At 33.1% G+C, this 25,893-nt stretch overlaps 3 protein-coding genes across 4 annotated transcripts; 1 reads left to right on the top strand and 2 right to left on the bottom strand.

Annotated features, from left to right (window-relative positions):
• Positions 1-682: 682 nt before the first annotated feature.
• Positions 683-4,944, bottom strand: EMB2804 (tubulin folding cofactor B). Its single transcript, XM_007028461.3, has 8 exons — positions 4,689-4,944; positions 4,424-4,575; positions 4,192-4,310; positions 4,047-4,108; positions 3,829-3,870; positions 2,687-2,820; positions 1,980-2,049; positions 683-918 (listed from the first exon to the last, which is right to left on the bottom strand). Exons 1-8 carry the CDS (start codon positions 4,788-4,790, stop codon positions 871-873), a joined length of 729 nt encoding a protein of 242 aa, XP_007028523.3. The 5' UTR covers positions 4,791-4,944; the 3' UTR covers positions 683-870.
• A 5-nt stretch (positions 4,945-4,949) lies between these two features.
• On the top strand, positions 4,950-12,855 carry CBL (cystathionine beta-lyase). Its single transcript, XM_007028458.3, has 13 exons — positions 4,950-5,114; positions 5,642-5,810; positions 5,899-6,017; positions 7,003-7,073; positions 7,203-7,294; positions 7,618-7,705; positions 7,783-7,894; positions 8,233-8,329; positions 8,434-8,515; positions 9,907-10,024; positions 11,554-11,661; positions 11,746-11,848; positions 12,463-12,855. Exons 1-13 carry the CDS (start codon positions 5,049-5,051, stop codon positions 12,636-12,638), a joined length of 1,401 nt encoding a protein of 466 aa, XP_007028520.3. The 5' UTR covers positions 4,950-5,048; the 3' UTR covers positions 12,639-12,855.
• Positions 12,856-13,759: 904 nt separating this feature from the next.
• Positions 13,760-20,089, bottom strand: LOC18598781 (histidine-tRNA ligase). Of its 2 annotated transcripts, XM_018122125.2 has the most exons (8): positions 19,916-20,089; positions 19,133-19,291; positions 17,426-17,531; positions 16,769-16,951; positions 15,592-16,071; positions 15,208-15,291; positions 15,029-15,109; positions 13,760-14,297 (listed from the first exon to the last, which is right to left on the bottom strand). In XM_018122125.2, the coding sequence occupies exons 2-7, from the start codon at positions 19,178-19,180 to the stop codon at positions 15,045-15,047; spliced, it is 966 nt and encodes a 321-aa protein (XP_017977614.2). In that variant the 5' UTR covers positions 19,181-19,291; positions 19,916-20,089; the 3' UTR covers positions 13,760-14,297; positions 15,029-15,044. The 2 variants fall into 2 exon arrangements, with proteins under 2 accessions (XP_017977614.2, XP_007028518.3); XM_007028456.3 differs by lacking the exon at positions 19,133-19,291.
• Between the last annotated feature and the right edge of the window lie 5,804 nt (positions 20,090-25,893).

Raw genomic sequence — 25,893 nt, 5'->3', positions numbered from 1 at the left:
ATCATCGAAGTCTGTTCTGAGCCAAAGGTAGATCTTCCTTAAATTAGAGGTCCGACTTCCTTTAAATTTGTTCATATTAAGTCCAGCGCATCTGGAAAGCCAACCTCAAGGATTCAACCATTTGGGAAACTTCCTCTTCTAATGCAGTTTATACAAAGTCTTAACTAGTCAAAAACCCAACCTATTGGAAAATTTTGTTGCTGTGCAACCTCCACTCCCATTAAAGTTACCTGCAAAATTGCAATGCAGTTTGCATCTCCACATCTTACTTTCCCACTCTACCACTTCTTCCTGAACCAAGTTCAGTCAACAATGTCTCATTGTCTCTTCGTGAAAACCAGTCACCTCTATTGGCTCATCATGGATCCGGCATGTGCTGAACGCACTAGTTACCACAAGGTAAGTACGAAATCCTTTGAACAAAACATTCAAGATTAAATTCCAATATCACCAGGAAATCTGGACCTTTCCAATTAAACTTTATTTGCATAGCTGGTCTTGGCCATAAAAGAGTGAATCACTAGAGGAAAAACTTTATTTGAAAGATTCCATAAACTTAACAGAACTGTTTGTATTCTTTAAAAATGAAACAAGAAGAATCTATGTAAGTATCATTCAGGTATCATCTCTTTAATCACCTTTTGGGATATTTTATATTCTTCTGCTGCAACAAAAGGCAAGATGCAAACACAAAAAGAGGAATACCTGCTTTTTCAATCTTAAAGTTTCTTATCTTCCAAACAGTCTCACACATCATTCCCACACCAAATGTACAATAATATCTTATATATGAAAAATGATTGCCAATCTCCATAAGGTTATTGATACTGCATGGAAATAGAAATGTAGCAGTACCGTTTCACAACCGCATTATATTTCATCCTCCTCAAAGGGATCTTGTTCAGGATAGTCACCAACCTGGAAATGACAGGAAAATGCCATTCTAAGTTTCAAACTGCTAAAAGCAGTAGAACATACAACGGACTGTAGACCTCAAATATTAAACTGACAGAGCATTACTCTTGGACTTTGGATAAGAAAAACAGTTAAGCTGTGTATTAAACATATCTGCAAAATCTATTCTTTTACTAAAAAAAAAAATAAAGAAAGAAAGTAGAGAGTCAATAGGTTGGCAATTGGCATAGTGGCACTAGGATAGGTCTTAGATCCAAATCTTTCAGAGAACAAAGAATTACTTACTGGCTTCCCTAGAGTATAATCTGCAAACAATAATATCTACTACATTTATCCCATTTTTTAATCTGCGTATCACTTTTTGTATGTCCCATCCACTACCATATATCAATTAGCACTCAATTTTACTTTTGCTTTTCTATTTGTAATTATGCTACAAATAACAATTAGAAGAAAACACAAAATAAAACAAATAAACTATTAAGGTTAAAGAACTAGACATATAGTCAATGAATTATAATGTAGTAAACTTCTTTCTCAAACTTTGTGCAGTTCCATCATGGACTAACAAATTGCAACAGTGGGAATAGAACATTCATTATATCTTTCATTTACCATAAATGAAAAGTTTTGAAAGAGATGGTATGGAAAGGGTTGGAGGATCAGCTCAAACCCTTGAAAGTTGGCTACAAGGAAGAAATCAAATCATTACCTGCAGTTTAAAGCTTTTGTGCTTCACTGAAGTAGGAAAATTAATTCTCAGATCTACACTCTAATCCTCATGAAAAAATATTCATGCATCACAATTTGGCATATCACAAGATTCTTCTACCTAAATTTGCATTGAGAGATCTTGCAATAGATGGTTCATAAATACCTAAAATAAGTTAGATGCTACTGAGTAGGCAACTTGCCAAAAGTAAAAGGCAAGCTCCTGCAATTTATTCATCTTGTTGAAGCAGCACAATGCTTCATTATAGGGCATATTACCTAACACATTTGAACTAGAGAAGGCCTCAGAGAAACCAAAATGCTTACATCACTTAACATAGTTGCATACAAACCTTTACTTTGTCAGGCCTAACCATTGCACCACAAAGTGGAGGGCACTGAAAATATCGTGTTCCTTTCACCCTGCAGTATGACCAACAGATTATGTAACAAATGAAAATAAATAGCACAAAGAAATGACATGGAGAGAAGCACAATACCTGCTGCAAGCATGCAACAGAAAATAAAACCTGGGCAGCTGACAACATGAATTTTAACATAACATAAAACTCTAATTCATAATGTTGAGGAAAACAAGGAATGCTACACCAGCACATCATGGTCATGTAAATGAGGCCCTGAATATAGATCCCTTATACTCTGTTATGAAACTATGATGCAAAATGTCAACTCAATCCAAAAAGTTCGCCTGGAATTTTCAGATTTCCCCACATTGTTTGTCCATCATTATGCTCAAAGCATTAAATCTGTATCCTTTTATATAAGGAAAAAAAATGCCTCCCAAAAAGATAAATTATTTTAATGTGCATTCTCAGTCCAAATAGGACAAATCAATTTAATGTATCTTTGTCAAGAAAAAAATAAAATCCTAACCGCTTTCAACATGAATAAATTAAATAGCATTCTTCAAAAGACTTATGATTGAAGAAAAGTATCAATCCTTCTAGGTGTTTCTATCAAACAACAAAAACGTATATTAACAAGTAATGTAAAAACCATACAAAAACAATAAGAAAATAAGAATATAGAGTATACATACATGCCATCATGTTTTCCTAATGGTTCATCATACTGAACTCCGATCCAGAAGCCTGGCCCTAATGCTTCTGCTTGACCCACATATTTTACAACCCCTCTTTTCTCCCCTGGTTCAACTTCGCATCTTTCTCCTACCTGATTTGAAACAATGAGAAGAAAAGGTGTGGACCATTAATTCAAGCAAGCTGGCAAAACAACTGAAAAGATGTTTGATATGTTGAGATACAGGAGAAAAAAGAATCAAGGACGTTCTTTACATCTAAGACATTAAACGAGGTTTGCTTGTAGGTAAGCTTTATCAAGCATGAAGTGGTGAATTTGTTGAGATTTTCGCCTTTTAAGATCCTTTTACATTTCTAAAAGTACAACTAAGCTTCTCTTATTTACAAGCCTGGTCTGTCCATGCGTTGCAAATGTTTCCACATTAAGCTATAAATATTTCCAAGAGCTGTTACAGCAGATTTCTTGGCAACTGAATCAAAAAAAAAAAAAAAATCTAACTACCAATGATTCTTACATAATGGAGTTGACCGACCACTAACTCACCGGAGCATTTTTGCATATAAACTACTTGCAACATTTTTGGGATTCATATATTATTACATGCACAAGGATTCATATTAGTTTATCCTCCCAGAACTATACGTTTTCTATTTTCCATTTCTTTGTCAAAGTGATAAAGTACCCTATCAATGAGTCTAAGATCTTCATTAGCTTCTCTTATGCATCTATAAATGAAAAACTACTGAATTTAATGATCATTTACTTGGCACCAAAGCTAGATTTCAAAAGGAGAAAGAAAAGTAATGAGCAGAACATTAACTAGTCTCTGATCTGTAAATTTGACAAACTGAGGAAAAGTTATCTACCATTGAATTTTATTCAGTTCTTTCGTCAGTAAGGAACAATTATAAAGATGATGGGCAGATACGGAATAACTCCTGTTGGAGCTATCAGCATTCAAAGGGAATAAAATGACAAGATTTTATCTTGCTCCCTTTTTCTTTATCAAAACAAGGTACATCTTGAAATTGAACAATATTTTATTTCCTTTAAAAATCTGAGAGTCCAAAACAGTACTTTAATAATTCCACAAAATTGCTAAGTATTGTAGAGGAAGATAAAAGTAAAAATATAGCCAACCTTGATGTTTGCGCAGAGGTCTTCCATGTAGTCGTCCGACATCTGTAAATGAATTCAAAATTAAGTATGACCAAGACAGCAGTAGCAGCAATAATACATAATTCCACTTCATAATAATGGTAAAGGGATCGTTGCTAGCAACTATTTCCATAAACTCGAAGTTGATGCGTTAAGGGCAGCTTAAAGACACATAAAATTATCAAATAGGAGATACCTACTTTATTCTTAAATGCTGATGAATTTTGAGATGCCATTTTTTCCTTGAATTTCCTAAAAGTACCTGAACCAACAAAGGACCATTGCCACTAAATGATAAATTTCAGGTCAATAACATTGCGAAATCAGCTTTTGCCGGTAAATTACCGGAACGTTTATTGTATTCCTCTTCAGAAATGGAGTACTTTTCGACTAGTGAAGTATCTTCAAGCCATCCTCCAGAGGTTACTGATGAAGGATCAAGATCTATAACGTGTATTCGGAACCTTTTTTATCAAAGAAATGGAATCAAAAGGCAATAAAATATGTTTTGAGGATGTTAACTGATAAAATTAGAGTTAAAAATGAAAATCAAAGGGAATTGGCAAAGACTACTAACCCATCAAGTGGAGAATAGAAACCAAGAGGTCTTGAATCATCACTCAAGTCACAAAGTTTATTCTTACAATCATCGTAAAGCTCTAACCGCATTGAACTCACGGCAGTCCCGCATTTCTTCCACAGCTTATCCTTCACTGCTTCCACGCTCATCTTTTAAAGAAAAAAAAAGGAAAGAAAATAGTTCATCTTTAAACAAAAGAAAACGCAACCTCCGGAATAATTGAAGTTAAAACAAAATAGTTGACATTGTCGGAAAATGGAACCTGAAGAGAGAACCGAACGTCGGTGGCGAAGTTCTTGAGGTTGGAGTGAGTTACTCGGAGCAGCACCGAGTCATCGCCCTCAATTTGCAACCGCGACGCCATGAATCTTTGGATTTTTTTTTTGGATTTAATTTTGCGGATTCAAAATTTTAATAGGATTGGCGTGAATGATGGTACTACCAGGGGTATTTTGGGAAATGTAATGACTAAACTGAGACAGAAAGGACATTTCACAGTTGTGAATTGAAACATCAATGAATGTGCAACGACTCAAAAGACCATTTTCAAGTGATGATCATCAATGGCGGCACTAAGAAGCTAAACCCAAAACCCTAACATTGATCTTACGTCGTCAGGGAAATGGCATCATCGCTCCCTCTCAGGCCTTTCTTGTCCTCCATCTACTCTGTTCCTAACCACAAGAACGTGAGGCTCTTTTTAACTTTAATTTTTCCTTCATGATGATTTTCAATTTCCTTCTTTCAATTTTATGTTTGGTTTTAATCTCAGAAAATGTGAAGCATTGGGAACTCTTTTCCTCCAGTATTAATTATGGTAATTCCGGATTGAGGGGTTTTCTAACATTGACGTTGCTTGATGAGAGTAATGTTAAATTAAAAAAAAATGAGAGCTTTGAATTTTTTTTTTTTTTTTGTGTTTGTATGAAATAACAAATAGTACTAACAATCTTCAATAATTAAAATTTAAAAATGTGTAATGTTTTTGGAGAACAAAATGCATGAATTTTTTTATATTTTTTAGTTGGAATAATTGTGTTAGAATTTTTGTTGCATTTTAGCCATTTTGTTCATCTTTAATCTATTTTGATTTTGATTCTTAACAACATTTTGAGAAGCAAAAATCAAGTAACAAAAGCAACAATCAAATAGAGCCTTTGCAGTAAAAAAAAATTGTCGGCTTATAAAACATGATTCTATTTGTTATTTATGTAGGGTCCTTTGCTAGAGAATTTCCCAAGAAGTTCAGAGGTTAACAAGGAATTATATTTAGAGAGAAGGCAGCTGTTGTCCGGAAAGCGATTCAGATTGAATTGTTTAGGGCACAGAGACATGGATGTGAGTGCTTCAGTTTTGGTTGAATCTGTAACAGAATGCTCAGCTGGTTTGTGCCGTTTATTTGTTTATGGATTCTTAATTTATGGTTGCCTTGGTGTTTGTGATTGTTATTTTATATTTGTTTTATGTTGAAGAACTGAATGTTGAGCACCAGGAGCCTAGCATTTCGACATTGTTGATGAATATTGAGAGTAACTTTGATCCCTACGGTGCAATGAGTACACCCCTTTATCAAACTGCTACATTTAAGCAGGTAAGCCTATTGAAATATTTTAGTTTGTGTTATTTAATTGGTTATCTATATGCAACACTTCAGAAGAAAGGGAAAACTTAAGAACTTAATATATTCTTGTGGTTCGGTTTGTAAACTAATTCATCTAACCATGCAACCAAGGCTACAGCCTAAAGGTTATGAAATTACGTTTGAAGGAAAAGGGTTTAAGCATCTGAATTTTCAATGTTTAATATTTTCAGATTGGACTTGATGTTAATGTCATTGAACCCTTGACCTGTGGTTAACATTTGTTTGTGCAACTTCCATCTGAAACATAGTGAGATTTATGTTGTATAATCTCGAACCTTTTAATTGCTATACTGGTGTTTACTTGTGCAAAGAGCAGTGCCTTCACTGGCTGAAAACTTAATATGCATAAGGTTAACAAAAAAATAACAATGGAAATAGTGTAAATTACTTCCATACTAAGAGTGCTAGGACAGAAAGGAAGGGCTGATACTGAATCATATGTCTTGAAATTTTTATTATCTAAATAATTGATTCTTTTTATTTTAGCAATTCCTTTGCAAAAAGCTGTTGTAGTTTGATTTTTATACTAAATTTCTAGCATAATGAGTCACATTTGAAGATAATAGGTTGAATCATGTAGTGTATTAAATGAGATGACACATATCCAAGATCGATATGGTTCCTGTATTCTATGTCAGTTGTTCAGATTGGTTTGCATGTACCCTGCACTCTGACATCAGTCATCTTTTTCTTTTCATCATGTGATGCATATTACTTTCTCTGGAAAATCCAGAAAAAATATTCCCTAGTCTCTCTCTCTCTCTCTCTCTCTCTCTCTCTCTCTCTCTCTCTCTCTCTCTTGTTTGCACACATGCTCACACTCATATGCTCATTTATACAGCAGACAGGAGTGTTTATTATCTATTTGCAGCATGTATGTGGCATCTCACTTGGATAAGACTTTGATTACTGTTTTTTATACTTTGTTTTGAAGCCTTCAGCAATTGATAATGGGCCCTATGATTATACTAGAAGTGGAAATCCTACACGGGATGTTTTGGAAAGGTATAATTTTGCATTTTGGCATACTCAGCATGGTTGAAGTAGTTTTAGCCATCGTTAGTGAAACCAATCATTTTACCTTCTTCATGTTCTTTTCTAGAGTGTTAAGCTGTTTGTGTTCTTATCTCATAGGCTCTTAGCAAAGCTCGAAAAGGCAGATCGAGCATTTTGCTTTACTAGTGGAATGGCTGCCTTATCTGCTGTTGCTCAGCTTGTTGGAACTGGTACTTTTTTTTATTACTTTTGTTGATTATTTTTTGCAGTATATTTGATTTGAGTTCTGTAATGCCTTATAATCTCTTACGACAGTTTGGGACTTGTTATGCTGGTGTTTTCTCATCTCCAATACTATGTTTAAATCTGCTTTTTTCCCTTTACTATTCGTTGTGTAGCTATAAGAGTCAGACTTTTTCCTTTCTGTTCATGGTCCTTGATCTGTGCATGTTTTGCTTATTTACTTGTGTAAATCTATAGTTTATTTCTATAAAAGCCTTTCATTCCTTTCATGCACTTTAAGCAAACCTTAATCTTTTTTTTTTTCTTTTAGGTGAAGAAATTGTTGCCGGAGATGACATCTATGGTGGTTCTGATCGTTTATTATCTCAAGTAACTCCAAAATATGGAGTTGTGGTGAAGTTAGTATATTTTCTTCTTTTCATCACTGTGCTCCTGCTGCTATAGAAATCTGAGATATATTGCTTAAAATGTTTAGACGAGTAAACACCAGTGATCTAGATGAAGTTCGGGCAGTTATTGGCCCCAAGACAAAGCTTGTGTGGCTGGAGAGTCCTACCAACCCTCGACAACAAATTGCTGATATTCGTGTGAGACATTTTGCTTTTCTTAAATTATATCATCTTTATATTCACAAAAATGTTTAGATTTTGTTGATTCCTCTGTTACACTTGTTCAATATATGTTAATTTGACATTTTCCTAAAATGAATAGATCTAATAATGCATCTGTTATGCTTTTCCGTGCATGACCAGGTATCGTAGGGTTGTGGATGATTTAAATTTATTTTCAGTTTGTATACCCTGAATCATTTTTGTTGTGGTTATATGTGTGCACGTATTTATACATAAAATTGTTTGTTCATTTTGAAATCATAATTCCAGGTGGTCCCTAGCAAATTGATCTTCTCTGTTTGTTTAATTTCCAGAGAATTGCAGAAATGGCTCATGCTTATGGGGCTCTCATGTTGGTAGACAACAGTATTATGTCCCCAGTATTGTCACAACCATTAAAACTTGGAGCAGGTATCAACAATATACATTGTTGTGGGTTCAGTTTGAAATTTTTGATGGAGTATGATAATATAATTTAGATAGCTGGTAATTTTGATTGCCTCATCTTGTTTCAGACATTGTGATGCACTCCGCTACTAAATTTATAGCTGGACATAGCGACGTCATGGCAGGCGTGCTCGCTGTTAAGGGAGAGAGGTTGTAGTTCCTTTCTATGCAATTATATTGTACATCTCGGAGATTATACCTATCTTAAAATTCATAATATACATTTAAAGATTGATCAATATTTGATGATTTGAAATCTTTATGACCATCTTTGTTTTCTACTTGGATGTGGACGAATGTTTGCTTTATCTTCCTTTCCCCTTGTTTAAGAAAAGGAAGAAATGGGTATTAAGACTATGTTCCAATATTTGAGGTTAAGACACTAACATCAAACATGTAACTGGAGGAGGGGGTGATATAACATGTGATTTCCTGTGACTTTGATTGAAAGACTTCATATCCCAACTCATTGTTGTTTCTCATACTTTTTTATTGAGGTCTTTGGAGGAGAAAAAGAAATAATTGTTTAAATTTATATTGTCAAAGAATTGTTGCTTTTTCTGACCATATGATGCATCAGAGGAAGATGCTGATTGAATAATTAAATTATTTGGGGGACTTCATTTTGTTAGTTTGTATGTATTCTTACAGGACCAATTGCAATTTATATATATATATATATATTAGCTATTGTTATTTGGGTTATCTCTATATATATTTATTCCTGCTTGGTTACTAAATGCTAGGATTGTAGCCTATAATTTACTTATGGTATTTTCAGTTTCTGTTGCTTTTGATGATGACTTGTGTCTAATTAAGTCTTGGAAGATTACAGGGGGCCTTAAGTAATTCTTTCTTGAATTTTGAAAAACTAATCTTCTTCACATTTGTGCTAACATTTAGTTGGAACCTCTGCATCAGTTTCTCTAAACCAGAGACAATCTTTTGTCAAATGGCCCTTTTTCCAGAATTAAACATCAATTTTTATTTAAATATTAAGTATTATAGGAAGATTTTGGAAGTACAAAGAATTCTAAATTACCCAATGTTCTGCTTGATTGGTGTCCTAGATGAACTCATTATTATGCCAAATTAAGAACAAACCCATACCAAGAGATTTTGTCTGTCTCTCTCTCAGGAGTTCTATCATCTCTAATCTCTCACTCTTCCCTGCTCATCTAAAATGGCAATGTCTTGATTTGGTTATTTGAAAAATTAATCAACTCATAAGTTTTAAAAAGAATTATCGAATATAGCCAAAATAAGTCTTCATGTTTTCAATTTTGTATTCCCATATTTGTTTTCTTTCTTTTAGCAATTCTACAATCTTGCCGTGAATTATACACATAAGAGTGCTCTTTCATAGAGAAGAAATTGATTATTTGTATGCACCTTTTCTTCTGTAACTGTTATTCTTAAACTCTTTTCATTCTTCTACTAAAGTATTTAACCTTCACTTACTGGTTAAGTATTTATTGGGCATATTTCCTTATACTTCCCTTCCCAATTCCTAACACCATTTTTCCTTTTACTTTCACCAGCTTGGCAGAGCAGTTGTATTTCCTACAAAATGCAGTAGGCTCTGGGTTAGCTCCTTTTGATTGTTGGATCTGTTTAAGAGGTATCAAGACCATGGCCTTGCGTATTGAAAAACAACAGGTGATGCTTTAGACATTTTTAAATGCAGCATGTAATGTTATAAAGTTTGTATTTGGTTGAATGATGCAGCACTAGTTAAGACATAACAGATGTGACAATTTATTTAAGTAAACTTGTGAAGGCCTTGATATGGAGAAAGAGGGGGTTCTGAATCCACTTATCCACACCATGTGTTAATGCAGAGTCATATTTGTTGAATGCTGGCAATTAATATAGAAAAAACTAGTGGGAGCATTTTATATGTTTGGATCACCTTTTGAGTTGTTTGATCTAGCATGGGCAGTTTTTGACTTTAGATATGTCTTTATATTTGGGGTCCGTATTGTAAGGAGTTGGTTAAGGTGTTGAAATGCTCATGCTCTCTCCCTACGTTCCTTTTCTTCTTTTATTCTTTCTTTCTTTTTTCTTTTTTTTTTTACCATTTCAGATGGTGAACCTCACCCCCTCCCCTCTCTCTTTTTCTCTTTTTGACAGCAAAATCATGTATATGTATCTGTTTATGTGTAGGTCAGCATGCATCTTAATCTTATCTCATTGCTGCTACGTAGCATTTTATAAGATTTAAAGTAAGAAGAAAGTTATTTGTTTAGAACTGTACTTTTTTGGGTAGATGTAGATTGAGCCTTGGGCTACACAATGGTAGGTAGCCCTTTCCCATCTCAAGATTCAAACACGAAATCATCAAGTTGAAGTCTCAAGTTCTAACCACTGGGCAAGTTTGAAGCAAGAAATTTCCCATGAGAGGGGCCCCGACTTATATATAAAAGTAAAAGTAGTTGACACTATAATTAATATCAATATATTTATCATATTGATTGAAAAGAAAAAAAATTTTATTTAAGGAAATAAAAGATCATATGTAATAATGCATAGATATAAAAATTAAAAAGAATCAAGTTAAATAATGAGGCATAAAACTAAAAAGGTTAATAAATTTATCATATTAATGTACAGATTTTTTAAAGGGTGCATATTAAAGAAAAAAATTTCTTTTCTTCTTGTGGCTGAGAAAAGGTGAAGTCATGGGATTTGCAATAGCTTAAGGGGGGCCAAGCCCCCCAACCCCCCAGATTCGCCCCGGCTACTGGGGTGTTCCCTTGATGATGTTTAGATTTGTACTTTGACAAATTAGACACACTGTTCAGTCATTGTAAACTTTATGCTAACATTATTTTTGCAGTGATCATCTTCTTTAGTTAAGGGCTACCGAAGAATTTTAGTATTTGCTATGTTCTGGCTTTAGCAATCTTCTATGTCTATATGTTACTATTTTCGCCACAGTTGCAACAGTTGAAATCTGCTCAAGTTCAAACTTGAGACTAACGTTTCTGAATCTCTAACAGGAAAATGCACAAAAGATTGCTGAGTTCCTTTCTTCCCATTCACTAGTGAAGAAAGTTAATTATATGAAACTAACATTTCTGAACCTCTAACAGGAAAATGCACAAAAGATTGCTGAGTTCCTTTCTCCCCATCCACTAGTGAAGAAAGTTAACCATTTGAAACTAACATTTCTGAACCTCTAACAGGAAAATGCACAAAAGATTGCTGAGTTCCTTTCTTCCCATCCACTAGTGAAGAAAGTTAACTATGCTGGTCTTCCTGATCACCCTGGACGTGATTTACATTATTCTCAGGTACTGGAAATAGATGTAAATTCTAATTTCAGCATCCTTATGTTTAACATCTTAGCGTTAAACACCCCAAATTTGCTCTTGCAGGCAAAGGGTGCAGGATCTGTTCTTAGTTTTTTGACAGGTTCTCTGGCACTCTCAAAGCATGTTGTTGAGACTACTAAATACTTCAGCATAACAGTTAGCTTCGGTAATAACACTTCCTAACCAAAGTATATACATGCCTTGCATAATTCTTAATCTTAAGCAATTGGTTTTTTAATGTGATACACATGGCCTAATCTATAATGATGACAAAAATCTGTTTTATGTGAGGATCCCTATGGTTTTCCAAAAGCATATAATGCATTTATTGAACTTTCAGTGCTTTGAGACAAATGTTTTTCCCTTAAAAAACAATAGTTGTTTGTAGTTACAAACATGCCAATTTAAACTCATGAAATATCTTGTGTGATGGGATTTGTATCACTTGCTTTAATAGATTCCATTCCTTGAAGTAGGAAGAAAGGGGGAAAAACTGTCCCAAAAAGAAATTTTAAAAATGAAAAAGGAGAAAGAGCAGAATCTAACTTGTGTGCAAAGGTTAAATTGTAAGATGGTGTAGATGTATGATTTCAGTCTTAAAAATGTTGATGGAACAACAAAAGATAGTTTCTGCTGGGAGATAATGTTTAGCCTGTTAAAACATGCATGCTTTTTATGGATAATATTTTCATATTTTATATCACATTAGATTACTCTGACTTTTATACAATAATAAGTCAATTGAGCAAAACTGAGTATGTGATTGGTGGTAATGATTAGGGAGTGTGAAATCCCTGATAAGCATGCCATGCTTCATGTCCCATGCGAGCATACCGAGTGCAGTGCGTGAGGCAAGAGGTCTAACTGAAGATCTTGTTCGGATATCCGTTGGGATTGAGGATGTAAACGACCTCATTGCTGATCTGGACAATGCCCTCAGAACTGGCCCTCTTTAGGTACTGGATTATTAAGCCATCAATGTTAGTATTTGCATGTTATGTTGTGACTTGTATTTATTTAGGTTTCCAGTATGTTATTTGTGGTGTATGGTATGGAGTTGGGCAACGCATGTTCTGTTAGTTTTTAGCGTGGGGTTTCCCTGACCCTTTCAGCTCCAGCAGAAAGTGAGATTTGAAATTTAGGCCATTAAGATCAGGTTTTGTTAGCGATCAATGAGCCCAATAAGCATTACTTTTACTTATTATTAATTGGGAAGGAGCCTACCTAATCATTTTCACTTGCTTAAGGAGTAAGAACGGGCTTTAATTTTATTCATAAAAATGAGAATTAATTGGTAGTGATTGATTCTTAAGGGGATAAAAAAATTATAGTTAATGTATGTATTAAATGGAAAAAGTGTTTTAAAAGCGTATTAAAAGTTATCTATATATTTTTCTAAAAAAATAATATCTAAAATTTTTCTCGAGTTATTTAAAAAAAATAAATAAATATTTTAATATTACATTTAATTAAGTTTTTATAATTTTATTTTAATTTAAATAGGTCTTTATAATTAAAGATTGATTAATTATTAATAATCAAATTGTTATTTGTATGTTACATGATATTTCATGTTGACATAGTATGTTATATGATATGATCACATTGAATGATATTTTAATTAATAACAGTCAAACATTAATTACAAGGAAAATTATTTTACTTTTTTAAAAAATATTAATTATAAAAATTTATTTGACTCGTAATAAAAATATAAAAATTTAATTAAATAATAAATATTTATTTGAATTTTTTTAATATTTCAAATTTTTTAAATGAAAAAAAATTATTTGAGATGGGAATGTACAAACTCATTAATATCTTGGTATCTACAACTGGACGTTTGCTTTGGGCATAAAATTTTCACATATCAGGCTTTACATATTTTGGGTCGGGGCGTCTACGCGTTAGCTAGGCGTTACATAAGGTTAGTTAAGTTGTACTACGATAGAAAAGATGGGTACGGATATATCAATTCCCGTTTCAGGAAAGGTTTTTGCATTTAATTTAATATGAAATTAGAATAATACCTTTTTGGTAAAGCTGAAGGCAGTTGCAACCAAAAGCAAACTTGATATTGCTCCACTAAGCAAGTCCAATCATATTGCATAGTAATTAGAATTTGAGCTAAATAATGGCATGGTCACCTTCAGGGCAAACTGCACCATATTTACAATTCTGCATATTGCTTCTTCACAAACTTTTACCCTTGAACAAGTACCACCACCAATTTGGAAGATTCTCAACATAAAATCCACAAAATATATTATTCCACAATCCCATTCCAAATCAAAAGGCGTTAGTTATATAGTCGTCAACAAAATGTCCTGTTGATAGGACTACCATAACCATATCACACCAGACTGCTACTAGATTCTAAGCCAAGCCAAGCTGATTCAGTAAAGTCGCTTCCACCGACTCTCCCATGGGCACAAAAAAACTGCGTATGTAGAACTTAAATTTTTTTTTTTTTTAACCTCTCGGATCCATCCTATTGTCAATTTTCCATCACTACAGAATCATGTCAGTGAACTTCTATCCATCAATCAAAGGAGTTTTGACTTGTAAAATGCTATATACAAAACCCTTCTGCCTAGGGGAGCTCTTGTTTGTACCTGCGTAAAACATGGGATCAAATACATGGTAAGTGATTTGTTACGAGAGCAGAAAACTGTCATTTGTTACGAAACAAAGAGTCTAAAAAATAACATGCATTGCAATTTGACACACAAGAATCAAAATATTATGATCACCTTGTAATAAAATGATTACAACCCATTCCATTGCTTATAACTCAAACAATGACCATCAGTATTCTTCAGTTAACTAGCATATGTGCAGTGCAAGAGTTAGTTTCATTTCAATTTATGCATGCATTTCTTGCGCTTAAATGGAGCTCACCAAATTTACATTGAAGAATGAACTAGATCCTTACACCAAAAACACCAAATGCGATTAATTAAAGTTGAAAGAAGAGCATACAAACTTATCAATTTGCTGAACACTGAACAACTTGGTTCTATTCTCTGTAACTTACCAGGGAAAAAAGATCTCAAGCACAGAACCAACTAGATTTTCTACTCAGTTAAAATTTTAATACTTGGAACAAATATATAAAATAAAATATACATGGTTCAAATCAAAGATTAGGTGATACTCAGTTGTTTTATGATATGATACAGCATAAAAATCACTTGAGAAAAAGAAAATGAAGCTGAGGAAAACCCATATTATTGGTAGCAAAACATCTTAGGAGATGCAAAAACTTTTCTCAAAAGGATTCACCATGCAAGTAAATTCCAAAAAGTTGCTATCACAGCAGATAAATGAAGAGAAAAAACAATACCATTGACATTGTAGAGCTATTCATTTCTAAAATCTTCATAACTCAATCCTTCTGATATTGTGTCCAACATTTTGTTGTCCGCTACAAGACAAAATTGTCACACTCTTCAAAAATTACAACCAACAAAAATTCAACAAACAAATATTTGAATGAGGAGGAAGGGAAGATAACAGTATCACCTTGATGTTCTCTTTCACGAGAATCCAGGAAATTTTCATTATCTGTTGCTAAATAAGGTGACCGGGGGTAGCTCTCCAGTATATCTGAAATTATTAAGAGGTTATTCTGAAAATAAATGTACATTAAAAATTAATAGGTTATTCTAAAAACATTGTGATCTTCATAAATGAAGTATCTAATGCTCACCGGGCCAAATACTTGCTTATGCACTAGGCACATATTTTACAAAGCTAACCCATAATAAACCCCCGAACTCAGCTCAGTCCAGCACAATATGTAAAATAGACTCATACACAGACATGGATGCACACAAACATGCTTACTTGCAGACAAATATATGCAGCATGGGGTACATGCATGTGCCCACATAAACTAAGAGATACCTGAACTCTGAGAAAAGTCAGCTGCAAGATCTGACAGACTAAAATTGCGAGGGATCTGGCCTAAAAATCCAATTGAAGAAATGTCAGCATCCATAAGTGGTTCATTCAGAGGCTGTGAGCTTGATTCTACACTACTGAAAGACGTATCCCCAATTGTTGGACGTGGCTCCAGAACATTGCCCTCAGCACCAAACATGTAAGCAGAACTGCCTGAATAACCAGTTTCTGATTTTATCATTTTCCCATTTATTCCTTGCATCAGACCCATGTTTGAACTCTGAGTTGAAAGCAAGGGTGGTGGAGCATCAATCCTGCTGGCATGGGTAGGCAGCTCAACAGCAGCATGCATTCCAGCATGCAATGATGAACTACCATTAGTGAATACATTAGGCAAACTGGATCCCATGGGATGGTGCATGTTCTCCTGCTTCAAAGATGGTCCTGTATCCTCTGGGGCATAGCAGGCTGAGTTCTGGGGCACTATAACAGAAAGTTAAATCAATAGCAAGAAAATGAAACTTCAAGAAAGCCAAAGCTTAGCTTTCAGATTGTCAGCAAATCAACTTAGGGAAACTCAATAATTAGTTATTGTAATAACTATTACACCAACTATCACCGATGGTGATTCTTCAAATTATCAATGTATTGCTGCATGCGCAAAAATCAATGAAAAATTGCGAGAAACATAAAAGAAGATCAAGGAATTTAAAAGGCCAAAGCAAGGTGAGCAACATAAGAAATTTTCCCCCAACTGATCCCTTTCATCAAAAGTGGATATGGAAAAATAAGTGTACAAGAAGTAACGCCCATGATGTTTAAGCCTTCCAATATCCAAATTCCACATAGCTATTGATATGGAGGAAGCTAAAACAAAGCTTATGCAGATTGTCGACACTCGGCAGAAGCACTTCGTTAAGGAAGAATTTAGACAATGACCTCACTTCTTCCCTCTTCATTAGTCTTTACAGTTATAAATTAGCATCAAAGACTACCCTCCATCTTTGTTTCTTTTAACCAGTGTCTGCTAGAAAATGTATAATAATTGATTAATAAATCAGATCTCAACAGAAGAAAATGCATTTGCAGAAAGTGCCAATTCCACAATTTCAGGGCATGCCCATGCAATTAAACACAAATGTAAAATCAAAATATCCAACCAGGAAAAAAACAGTCTTACTTGGCGGCAAGCGAAGTCCATTAGAATTAGATACTGAAACAACTCCAGTTGGATGAATCTGACGCATCAATCGCACCTGTTGCTCAAGCAGCTTGTTGAATTCCATTATTTGTTGCTTCACCGTCAATCTCAGATAATAAGCCTGGAAGAATTCTCTATTCTCTTCTTCAAGCTTTTGCCAAACTGAAAAGCATGAAAAATTTGTGAAAGGAAATAATAACAATACTAAAAACATGTAATGACAGTAAAATATAGGCATAACCTTGTGATCGGCAACAATCTATCTATCTACCAGTTGACCAACACTACTTACCCAACAAGAATACTGGATTAGGAGGGTTTGAACTGTCCAGTCCATAATCTTCCCTTAGAAAGAAATTTACCACAAGGGCAAGCCCATCTATATGAGAAATGGCTACTGGTTTGACACCCCTGTTTCTAACTTAGTAGGACCTACTTTTTTTTTTCTTTTTGGAAGGGCTGGAAGATGGAAGGCAAAGCCATGGCCTGGATTTAGTGTATCTCTTTTTATAATTTCTGTAATATATGATTTATAATAGGCTACAGCTATCAACCTAGTGGTGTTCAAAAAAGGATGGACAGCCTATACAAAGTGTGAAGGTTATGGCAAAATAAAATATTTAAACTGTCTGTTACCAAGTTCAGTAAAACCAGGCTCAATTTTAGCCTGAGCCAGCAGAGTTTCCACAACTTCCTTCTGTGTCATGTAGAGTTGAAGACATCGTTCTATAAGATTTTGAACCTGAAATCACACATATACGAGCAAAAACACCGTCAGCTAGTGTAATACCTCTCAGCCTCCATGCCAAACAAATCTAAGACAGTAGAAACACCACCATACACACACACAGAAGGATGAACAGCTTCCAAACAAGTAGAACTAACAGCACATCACAAGTACATCTTAAATTTTGCTAAAGAATAAAAAAAAATCATTTCATACAGTTTGTGCTGCTTCTCCTTTATCTGCTCCTCTCCCCTTAATGTATGAATAACTAATACTCTGTCAAGAACTTAATTTCTGATAGCCATCAAGAGGAGATATATGACAGGCAATACTTACATCAGTTAAAATTATTAATTTGCCCAGTTTTATAAACTTTCCATAGTAAGTACATGAAGAAGCATTCATTGCTGATTGCTAAGTACAATCAGGAACAGCATTATAAACTCCATACAAGCCTTTAAAAAAAAAAAACTCCATACAAGCAGAAATTTAAGGAAACAGAACCCAGGACAAACCATTTCTCCAGCATTTCCACAAGATGATTGATCCAAAAACACAAGTCAAAGGCACAACATTTTACTTTGATACAAAATCTACTGACTAGCCAAACAGTCACATCTGACTAAAATTCAAGCATGATTACTGTTTTGCAACCCAAGGATTTGTTTGCCTGTATTTCCATTTCACCACTGTTTATTGGAGATTCAGATACCTGGATATGGTTTATTTTTCTCTGAGATGTTGGTAGTAGGGGAGATCAGGTGGGTTAATCAGGTGGAGAATAGATAAAGACTGAGAATAGAGGCTGGTAGTGATTTCTATAGATGAATAAAAGCAGCCCCTCCAAAAATTAGATCAAAATAGAGCTATAAAAAATATCTTTGGAGATCTCTAGGCCTGTAAACTTTTGTTTATCATGTCAGGTGTCACTTTCCTTAAAGATCTCCACTTACCTCCATCTTTTGTATCTTTCCACTTTATGTTATAAAGCAAGCTATCTTCTATTCCTCTTTCACCTTTGTCTTTGCACATATATGCAATTATTCATTATTCATAAAACTTGTCAGAAATACAGATTTCAATGACTTACAAATTAAAAATATTTTATTGTTCTTAAAAAAGATTCAATTACTTTGCAGATAAATGATACTAGTATCTGACCTAAACAAGGACCAATTCCATAAATCCAAAAGTAGATTCCACAACTTCAATAATTTAGGCTATGCTTTTGCTTTTAAATTTACACTTTATAATCGTATCAATCATATTTTTTCTGCTTCGAATTATTTCCATCAAATAGTACTTTCCTCTGAACAGCTTCAAAATTTCAAACTCATAGAAACATAAAAAAAAAAAAAAAATTCTGAAAACGTGAATTACCAACTAAACAAACGTATCTACACAATTGCACTAAATCCACAGCAATGATCTCACTCCACTCTAACCAACATAAAGTAATAATTTTAGCAAGAAATATAACCTTTCAGAAAGCAAAAAAAGGCAACCAACAAAAAAAAAATACGTAAATTCATACCTACAACAAAATTAATACATAAGCATACAATTTATTATACACAATCATTCACTAATTGTAAAGATCAAGCTCAACATCTTACAAGCTGTATATCTTGACGTGAAACCCTCCTTACTGATCCAGTTGACATATCTTTTACTAGATGTTCCAGACAAAAGATAACAACTATACCAATAATTACAAATTATCTTCCCAAGATTACCGAACAATGAGTTAGGCAATCTTGCATGCAGCAATATACCTGAAAACGTGGTCAACTTGACATCAAATACCCATAAAAAAAAAAAAAAAAAACCCAAATACACAGGAATAAATAATTAACTATAACTAGAAAAAGTTCTTTCTTATCCATTTTTATCACTAATTTAACAGCAACTTGTGTAGTCCAAAATCATAACTACCAAAAAAAATTAAATAATTTGATAGCAATCAAATAAGAAAGAAAATATTAATTTGACAAATAACAAACAAGATTATTTGATCATATAACCACAAGATTCGATTAAAAAAGTTTGAAAATTACCTCAAAGTTATCTAATTTCGTCTTACAGTAGAAGTTTAAAGCGTTGATCAACATGAAAGCTACATAATTAAATATTTTACGACAAGAATTCTTTTCTTTTTTTTTTTTTTTTGAATTGAAGAGAAAAGACAGTTAAAAACGTAAAATAAGGGGGAAAATTCGCAGCGGATATAAAATTGAGGAAGTAATTTCATTTCAATTCCCGGCGGCATGTAAAGACACGCAGGGCTTATCGGATAAAGATACGTATCGGATACGTTTCGAGCGTTTAATAAAGTAAAAAAGATATGCGAGGAAAAATGGAAACAAATAAAGCGTGATAAAAGAATTAAGGTTTCTCACCTGGGAGGCGATCCGTACAAAACTCGGGTAAGCTAAGAAAAGTTTTGGAAATGGAGAGAGAATTTAGAGAGGAAACAGAAACCGAAGATCATAAAACGGGAGGGGGAAAAAAGGTGGTGGTTTTATTTTTACCTTAAAACGCAGTGGAGGGTAGTGGGGAGAAGATTCTTGCTTTTTGGACTCTGCCCCCCTTTTGTTTTTTTTCTTTTATAGCAGCCTGTACTGTTCATTATTCTGGATTCCATTTGGCCTTTTCTTTTTTGTTTCTGCTTTTTCTTTGCGGGCCTCCTCCTTTTCAGTATAATAATTTGCTTCTGAACCTTGCGAAGGAATTAGGATCATGGGCCAAGAATTTAGACCAGTCCAGTTCAAGCAAGCCAGCAGTTCAGGCCTGTTAAGAGGCCAGAGATGCCAGTGACCTAAACATGAGGTTAAGTTTACTCGACGGGAATAGAAAAGCTTGTTTGGTAAGTTATATATAAAATAAATTATATAAATTTTAATTTAGATTAAAATTATTATAAAATGTATTTATATTATCTTTAATTATTTAACAAATTAAAATAAAATAAGTCTGTTTTAACTTTATATACGATTTTAAATGTTAAAATTAAATAAATTCATAAAAAAACAAAATAGTTCTCAAATTTTGTAGAGTAGAAATAGTATTAGTTTTCTGTTGATCTAATAAGTAATTGGACCATGATATTTCACTTTCCTAAGAAAGAAGAGAAAAAAGAAAACTATGTATTTGATATTAAAATCCTTTTTGGTAAAAAAGAGAAAAAAAAAAAACCATGAAATAGTACCTGTATGCAATTTTGAATTTTAGATTTTCTTTTTTCTTAATTTTCGTAAGAATATAAAAATCTCAAATTTAACTATTCTATTACTGGGTCTTCTATTTTTTTTTCTAGTAATCTTTGTAGAGAGAAGTAGACTCGAGGGAGATCGCAATTGATAGTGATTTGCAGAAGAAATGAGAGGAAAGGGACATCGATTGAGAGAGAAAAAGGTATTTCTTGAAAAGCTTATATGTTCTTAAAAAAAAGAAAAGAAAACTCCTCTCTGGAGCTTTTTTTGTTTAATTTTGTTCTTAGAAAAAAGCTGTCAAAATCTCTATTTAGCCTAGCTTCTATTTTTAAAAGATTGATAAGTTAAAAAAAAACTAGATCAAGTAGGCATGAAGTATCTACTCACTTTTAGAAAAACCTTGATGAATTTGAACTCTTTATTGAGTGATATAATTTTAAATTTGAATGTAGAAATGATTAGCATTCAAGTTCCGTTTGATAACCAGAAAAAAACTCGTTTAAGTATAATATTTTTTGTGTAAAATATTTTACTAAAAAATATAATATTTTTTTATTATTTGGATAAACTGTTGAAAATATTTGGCATAATACTCAAAAAAGACCCAAAACAATTCAAGAAAATTCAAATAAACTCCTATTTTCTTATTTCATTCAATCAAGCCCATGTATTTTATTTTGGGTCAAATAAGCTTTTATAACTAATGATTGACTAATTGTCATTAGTTAAAATGTTATTTGTCATTTTATATCCCTATGACACTAATATAACATTGATGTGAATGATGAAAAATGTCACATGATTATATTATCATGTCAAATTAACATATTATATCATTATCAATTATGATATGTTAACATACCACATTATCATCAATTATGATATGTTAACATGTCACGTTAATACCATGCAACATAGAATAACAATTACTAATTCAAAGGATTTTAATGATATTGGAGAATTAAGTTTTGATCATGGTAACATACTTAATATAAATTTGGCGTGACTAGAAATTTTTTTTTAAAAAAATCGAAGTAAAATGAAAATAATCAACAATAAAAGTAACAAAATCTTGACAACACATTCACACATAAAATATCCAAATATCAGAGTAAATAATCCGTAAAAGGGAATTAGAAACAAGAGTACTATTATTAAACAAAAAAGTTGCTTGTTTTGCAAGTTGATAGTTCAAACAATGAAAAGACTCAAATTTTGTAGATCTTAACAATTCAAGAGAAACTAAAGAATGAAGTTTACAAGCTAAAGCATGACCTAGACGATGACGCCACTAATACAAAAATGAACTAGATGTAATGACAACTGACATATGTTTTAGAAGGATATGAAGGGAGAAGAGCTCAAATAATCTTCCCACCTTGCGACTTATCCTAAAAAAATCTTCCTCATTTGTGTATCTTGTACCTGACTACCAAAAGAAGGGAACATAATAGTGAGGTCTAAGATTCGATGCTAAAATATGAATATAGTAAGTATCAAGAAGACTAAGATGCGAGTCAAAAGCATGTCCCATGTGAGTGATATTCATTTTGTAACACTAATAGTATAGATAGAAGGAGGAGACAAAATGGATATTTTAATGGAAAAGATAAAAGAATTAAGCTAAATACTTAAATAAGTCCATAAACTATATTAAAAAGTCAATTAAGCTCTATCATTTTATTATGTTCAATCAAGTCTCTGAACTTTTATTTTGGGTCAAATAAGCACTCTTACTGTCTATTGACTAACTTTCACTAGTCAACAGTACAGTTGGCACGTCAAAGCCATGTGGTAGATTAACGTGTCATTTGATGATGTCACTACCATGTGGCAAATGACATGCATTAATTGTTTCTTATTAGGAATTATGTATTTACCTTTTTACCAATCCACATGTCCAAAAATGAATGACTTTAAGATTTCAAACAAAAAAAAACTAATTACTTTCATACCTAATATTTTAAAAAAAAATAAGTAGATAGTGTTGCTCATATAAAATTAATATTTACACCAAAATAACAAGCATCCTTATTCCTTAACTCTATATAAGAACATTTAAACAATGTACAAACAAATCAAGTGTTCTTCGAGATAGAAGAAAATGGGACAAAGGAAGAAAAGCATAAAAACTTATTTTGAGATGTTTTACAATTAATTAAGGGGATTCGACACACTTTATTCAAACTTTTAACTTATTTCTACCAGTCCCCAAAACTTTACACAATTAGTGGATTAAGAGGTTTCATTATCCATTGTATTTAATCTTCTCAATCTTTTGGGCGACAAAAGATCCAATCTTTCTTTTATGATTTACACGATGCTATATGTATTTGTAAGCATTTGTGCCTGCATTAACATACTAAGCTTGTCACGACTCGGAACTCCCATCGAGTCCGTGACAACCGTCGTGAAGCCTCAACAGACATTCTTCCCCCGAATGCCTTTCGAGACCTCGCAAGGTTTTTGTACCAGTTTTCCATTCCTCTATCTTTTTTTCTTTTTTTTTTTGAATAATAAAATAAAATAAAAATATTAATTAAAATAATCTATTTTAATGTAAAACAATATATATATATATTTTTGAAACATCAAAAATTAATTTTCTGCACATAAAAACAAAATAAATTTATACATACTGTAATATAGAAAATTAGAGTATGCAATTTAAATTACAATGACACGTGGGCCCCCAAATAATTGAGAAGGTTTAAGTCTGTAACCTTACTTTCTAAGATGCAACTCCGAAATTTACTTCTCGATGCAATTGACAGTCTACTACCTATTTTGAGCCTGAAAAATGTATAGGAAGAAAGGGTGAGATTATAAAATCCCAGTGAGTAGACAGACATCATCAAAATAATCTAAAGCCGAGTAATAGGAGACAATTAAAATAATTCATTCCAACCCATATAAATAATTGAATTTCATCCAATTACTCAACATGGCTTATGTACTTTTCAAAAACTTGGCCCTTGCCAAAAATCCATTCTGGGAGATACCCTGCGAAGACATCTTACCGAGACCGCCAAGGTTGTTTATTGTCACACACACAACACATTTCACCTCTGACAACATAGCCGTTCCTCGACGTTGGCTGAGTCCCAGTTTCACGTGGTGGCCAGCATGAAGTGTACTCAAATCCTACCTCGGGAGTTATCCTACGCGCCTCTCCAATCGAGGTAAGCTCAATAATTGAGAACTGTGCCCCTCTAATTAGGCTGGCCCACGGAACCCCCATCACTGCAGTGCCCACTTTATAATCCACCAATCAATAAAATCACAATAGTATGACATGGCTCACTTAACACATTCAAGGTAAATCAAAGCAGTTCACATATTCTTTAAATCATAAAAATAACCAGTCATACCCATATTTATCATCAACCATTTAATGTAAAATCATGGATAAACAACACAATTATAGTATAGGTCTCCAATTACTCTGTTTTTGAAATCATTATTAAATTTTTAAAAATTTTATAAAATTATTTTATAAAATCTCATTTTCCCATAAAACACAATAATTTTCCAATTAAACCATTTTTCTATAAAATCACACAATTAAATAAATCTACTCTAGATAATTAAGACGATAGTAAATTTACTCACTGTACTAGGAGTAGATATACTCCTATTCTAGGTCCTCGGGTGTAGTCTTTTACCCGTATCAGATAGCTCACCACCTATCCACAATACATGACACAAAAAATTCAATAATTTGTGTCAAATCAATATATATTATTTCAGGCTCTTATCCATGCGTATGCACTAGATAGGGTGTGAAATGTTTGGAAAATCGCTTAATCACAGTGTCCGACCTAACTCGCCTATACACGGTGTAAATTTCTAAAATCTCCAATTCAACTCCAATTCCATCCATTTCAATTTCAATTATCCAATTATATCCATAATACCTCAATAACTGTGAATGTGGTCCAATTTATCAGTTCAGACCATAAATTACGCTTTTACCCTTAGTGGGTAAAAATTTCAATTTTTTTGCACCAAAAATTCCCATTTAATTTCCAACCTCATAATTCATCATTTTTCCATCTAATTCTCTTAAAATAAAGTCAACCTCATCCTCACACACCATTGGCTAGATTCGGCCTAGAGAAATTCATGGAGAAAATGAATATTTTTCTTATTGTTTTACTCATAAACATGTTAAACTAATACTAAACACTAACATAGTTCAAAATCAAATTAATCTAACAACTTTCCCTCTCTAAACCCATATGATCAGATTTGAATCCATCATCAAAACACATAATTTAACCATGGAAAATAAGGAGAAATGCATGGAAATGATAAATCTTAAGCTAAGCTTGAAAAATCATACCTTTAAACATTTGATTCCTTGAAAAATCACATTTTTTCTTTGAATTTTCTCACTCTAGGGTTTGTTCTTATTTCTCTCGCTCTCTCTGCTGGTTTTTGGCTAACCCTCCCAATGAAGAATTCTGGAATTTTCAAACCTTTTAATAAGCTTAATAAAATATTATTATTTTATTTACCTTTTAAATATTTTATTATTTTATTTTTTTCTAGCCATCGTTTTGACTTTCTTTTTCTACCACTCAATCCTCTTCACTTATCCATGTCTTCCATGAAATTTCTAGACTTTTCCAAAGTTTTGATGGAGCAAATTTTTAAAAATTACACTTTTACCCCCGTAAAGTGAAAAATTACATTTTTGCCCCAAAAACTGAAAAATTGCCCATAGACATACTTTTCATCCCTTATACTCATACCATTCTCCAATTTGTCAAATATGATCGAAATTCTCTCAAAATCTCAAATTTTATCCGCGAGTGAAAAAATTACGAATTTGCCCTTAGATAGTGAAAATTTCGCTTTGACTCCGAATTGATCTTCGAGCTCCGAATTACCATTTTGAGTCATCCCTAAACTGTGAAACTCTTAATTTCAACTTAAAATTCCTATTTGAACTAGTTCGAGGCTTAATCCACTCAATGGTACCATTAGGGGCAATATCGTCTTTTAACGATTCTCGAACTTCCTAAATATACAAACATTCTATCGAGCATGTGAATGACATTATAATTATTTTACAAAGTAGGGTTTGACAAAGCTAATTTTCAGTGCCTTAATGAGATGCCCATTTCATGTCAGTAAATCTTATGGCTCAATTGGTGACA

The sequence above is a fragment of the Theobroma cacao genome, chromosome 5, assembly GCF_053813885.1.
Source record: "Theobroma cacao isolate CCN51 chromosome 5, ASM5381388v1, whole genome shotgun sequence".
In the NCBI taxonomy this organism is placed as follows: domain Eukaryota; kingdom Viridiplantae; phylum Streptophyta; class Magnoliopsida; order Malvales; family Malvaceae; genus Theobroma; species Theobroma cacao.
Note: the sequence above shows the minus strand (reverse complement) of the source record. Positions and strands in the feature narration are given on the sequence as shown.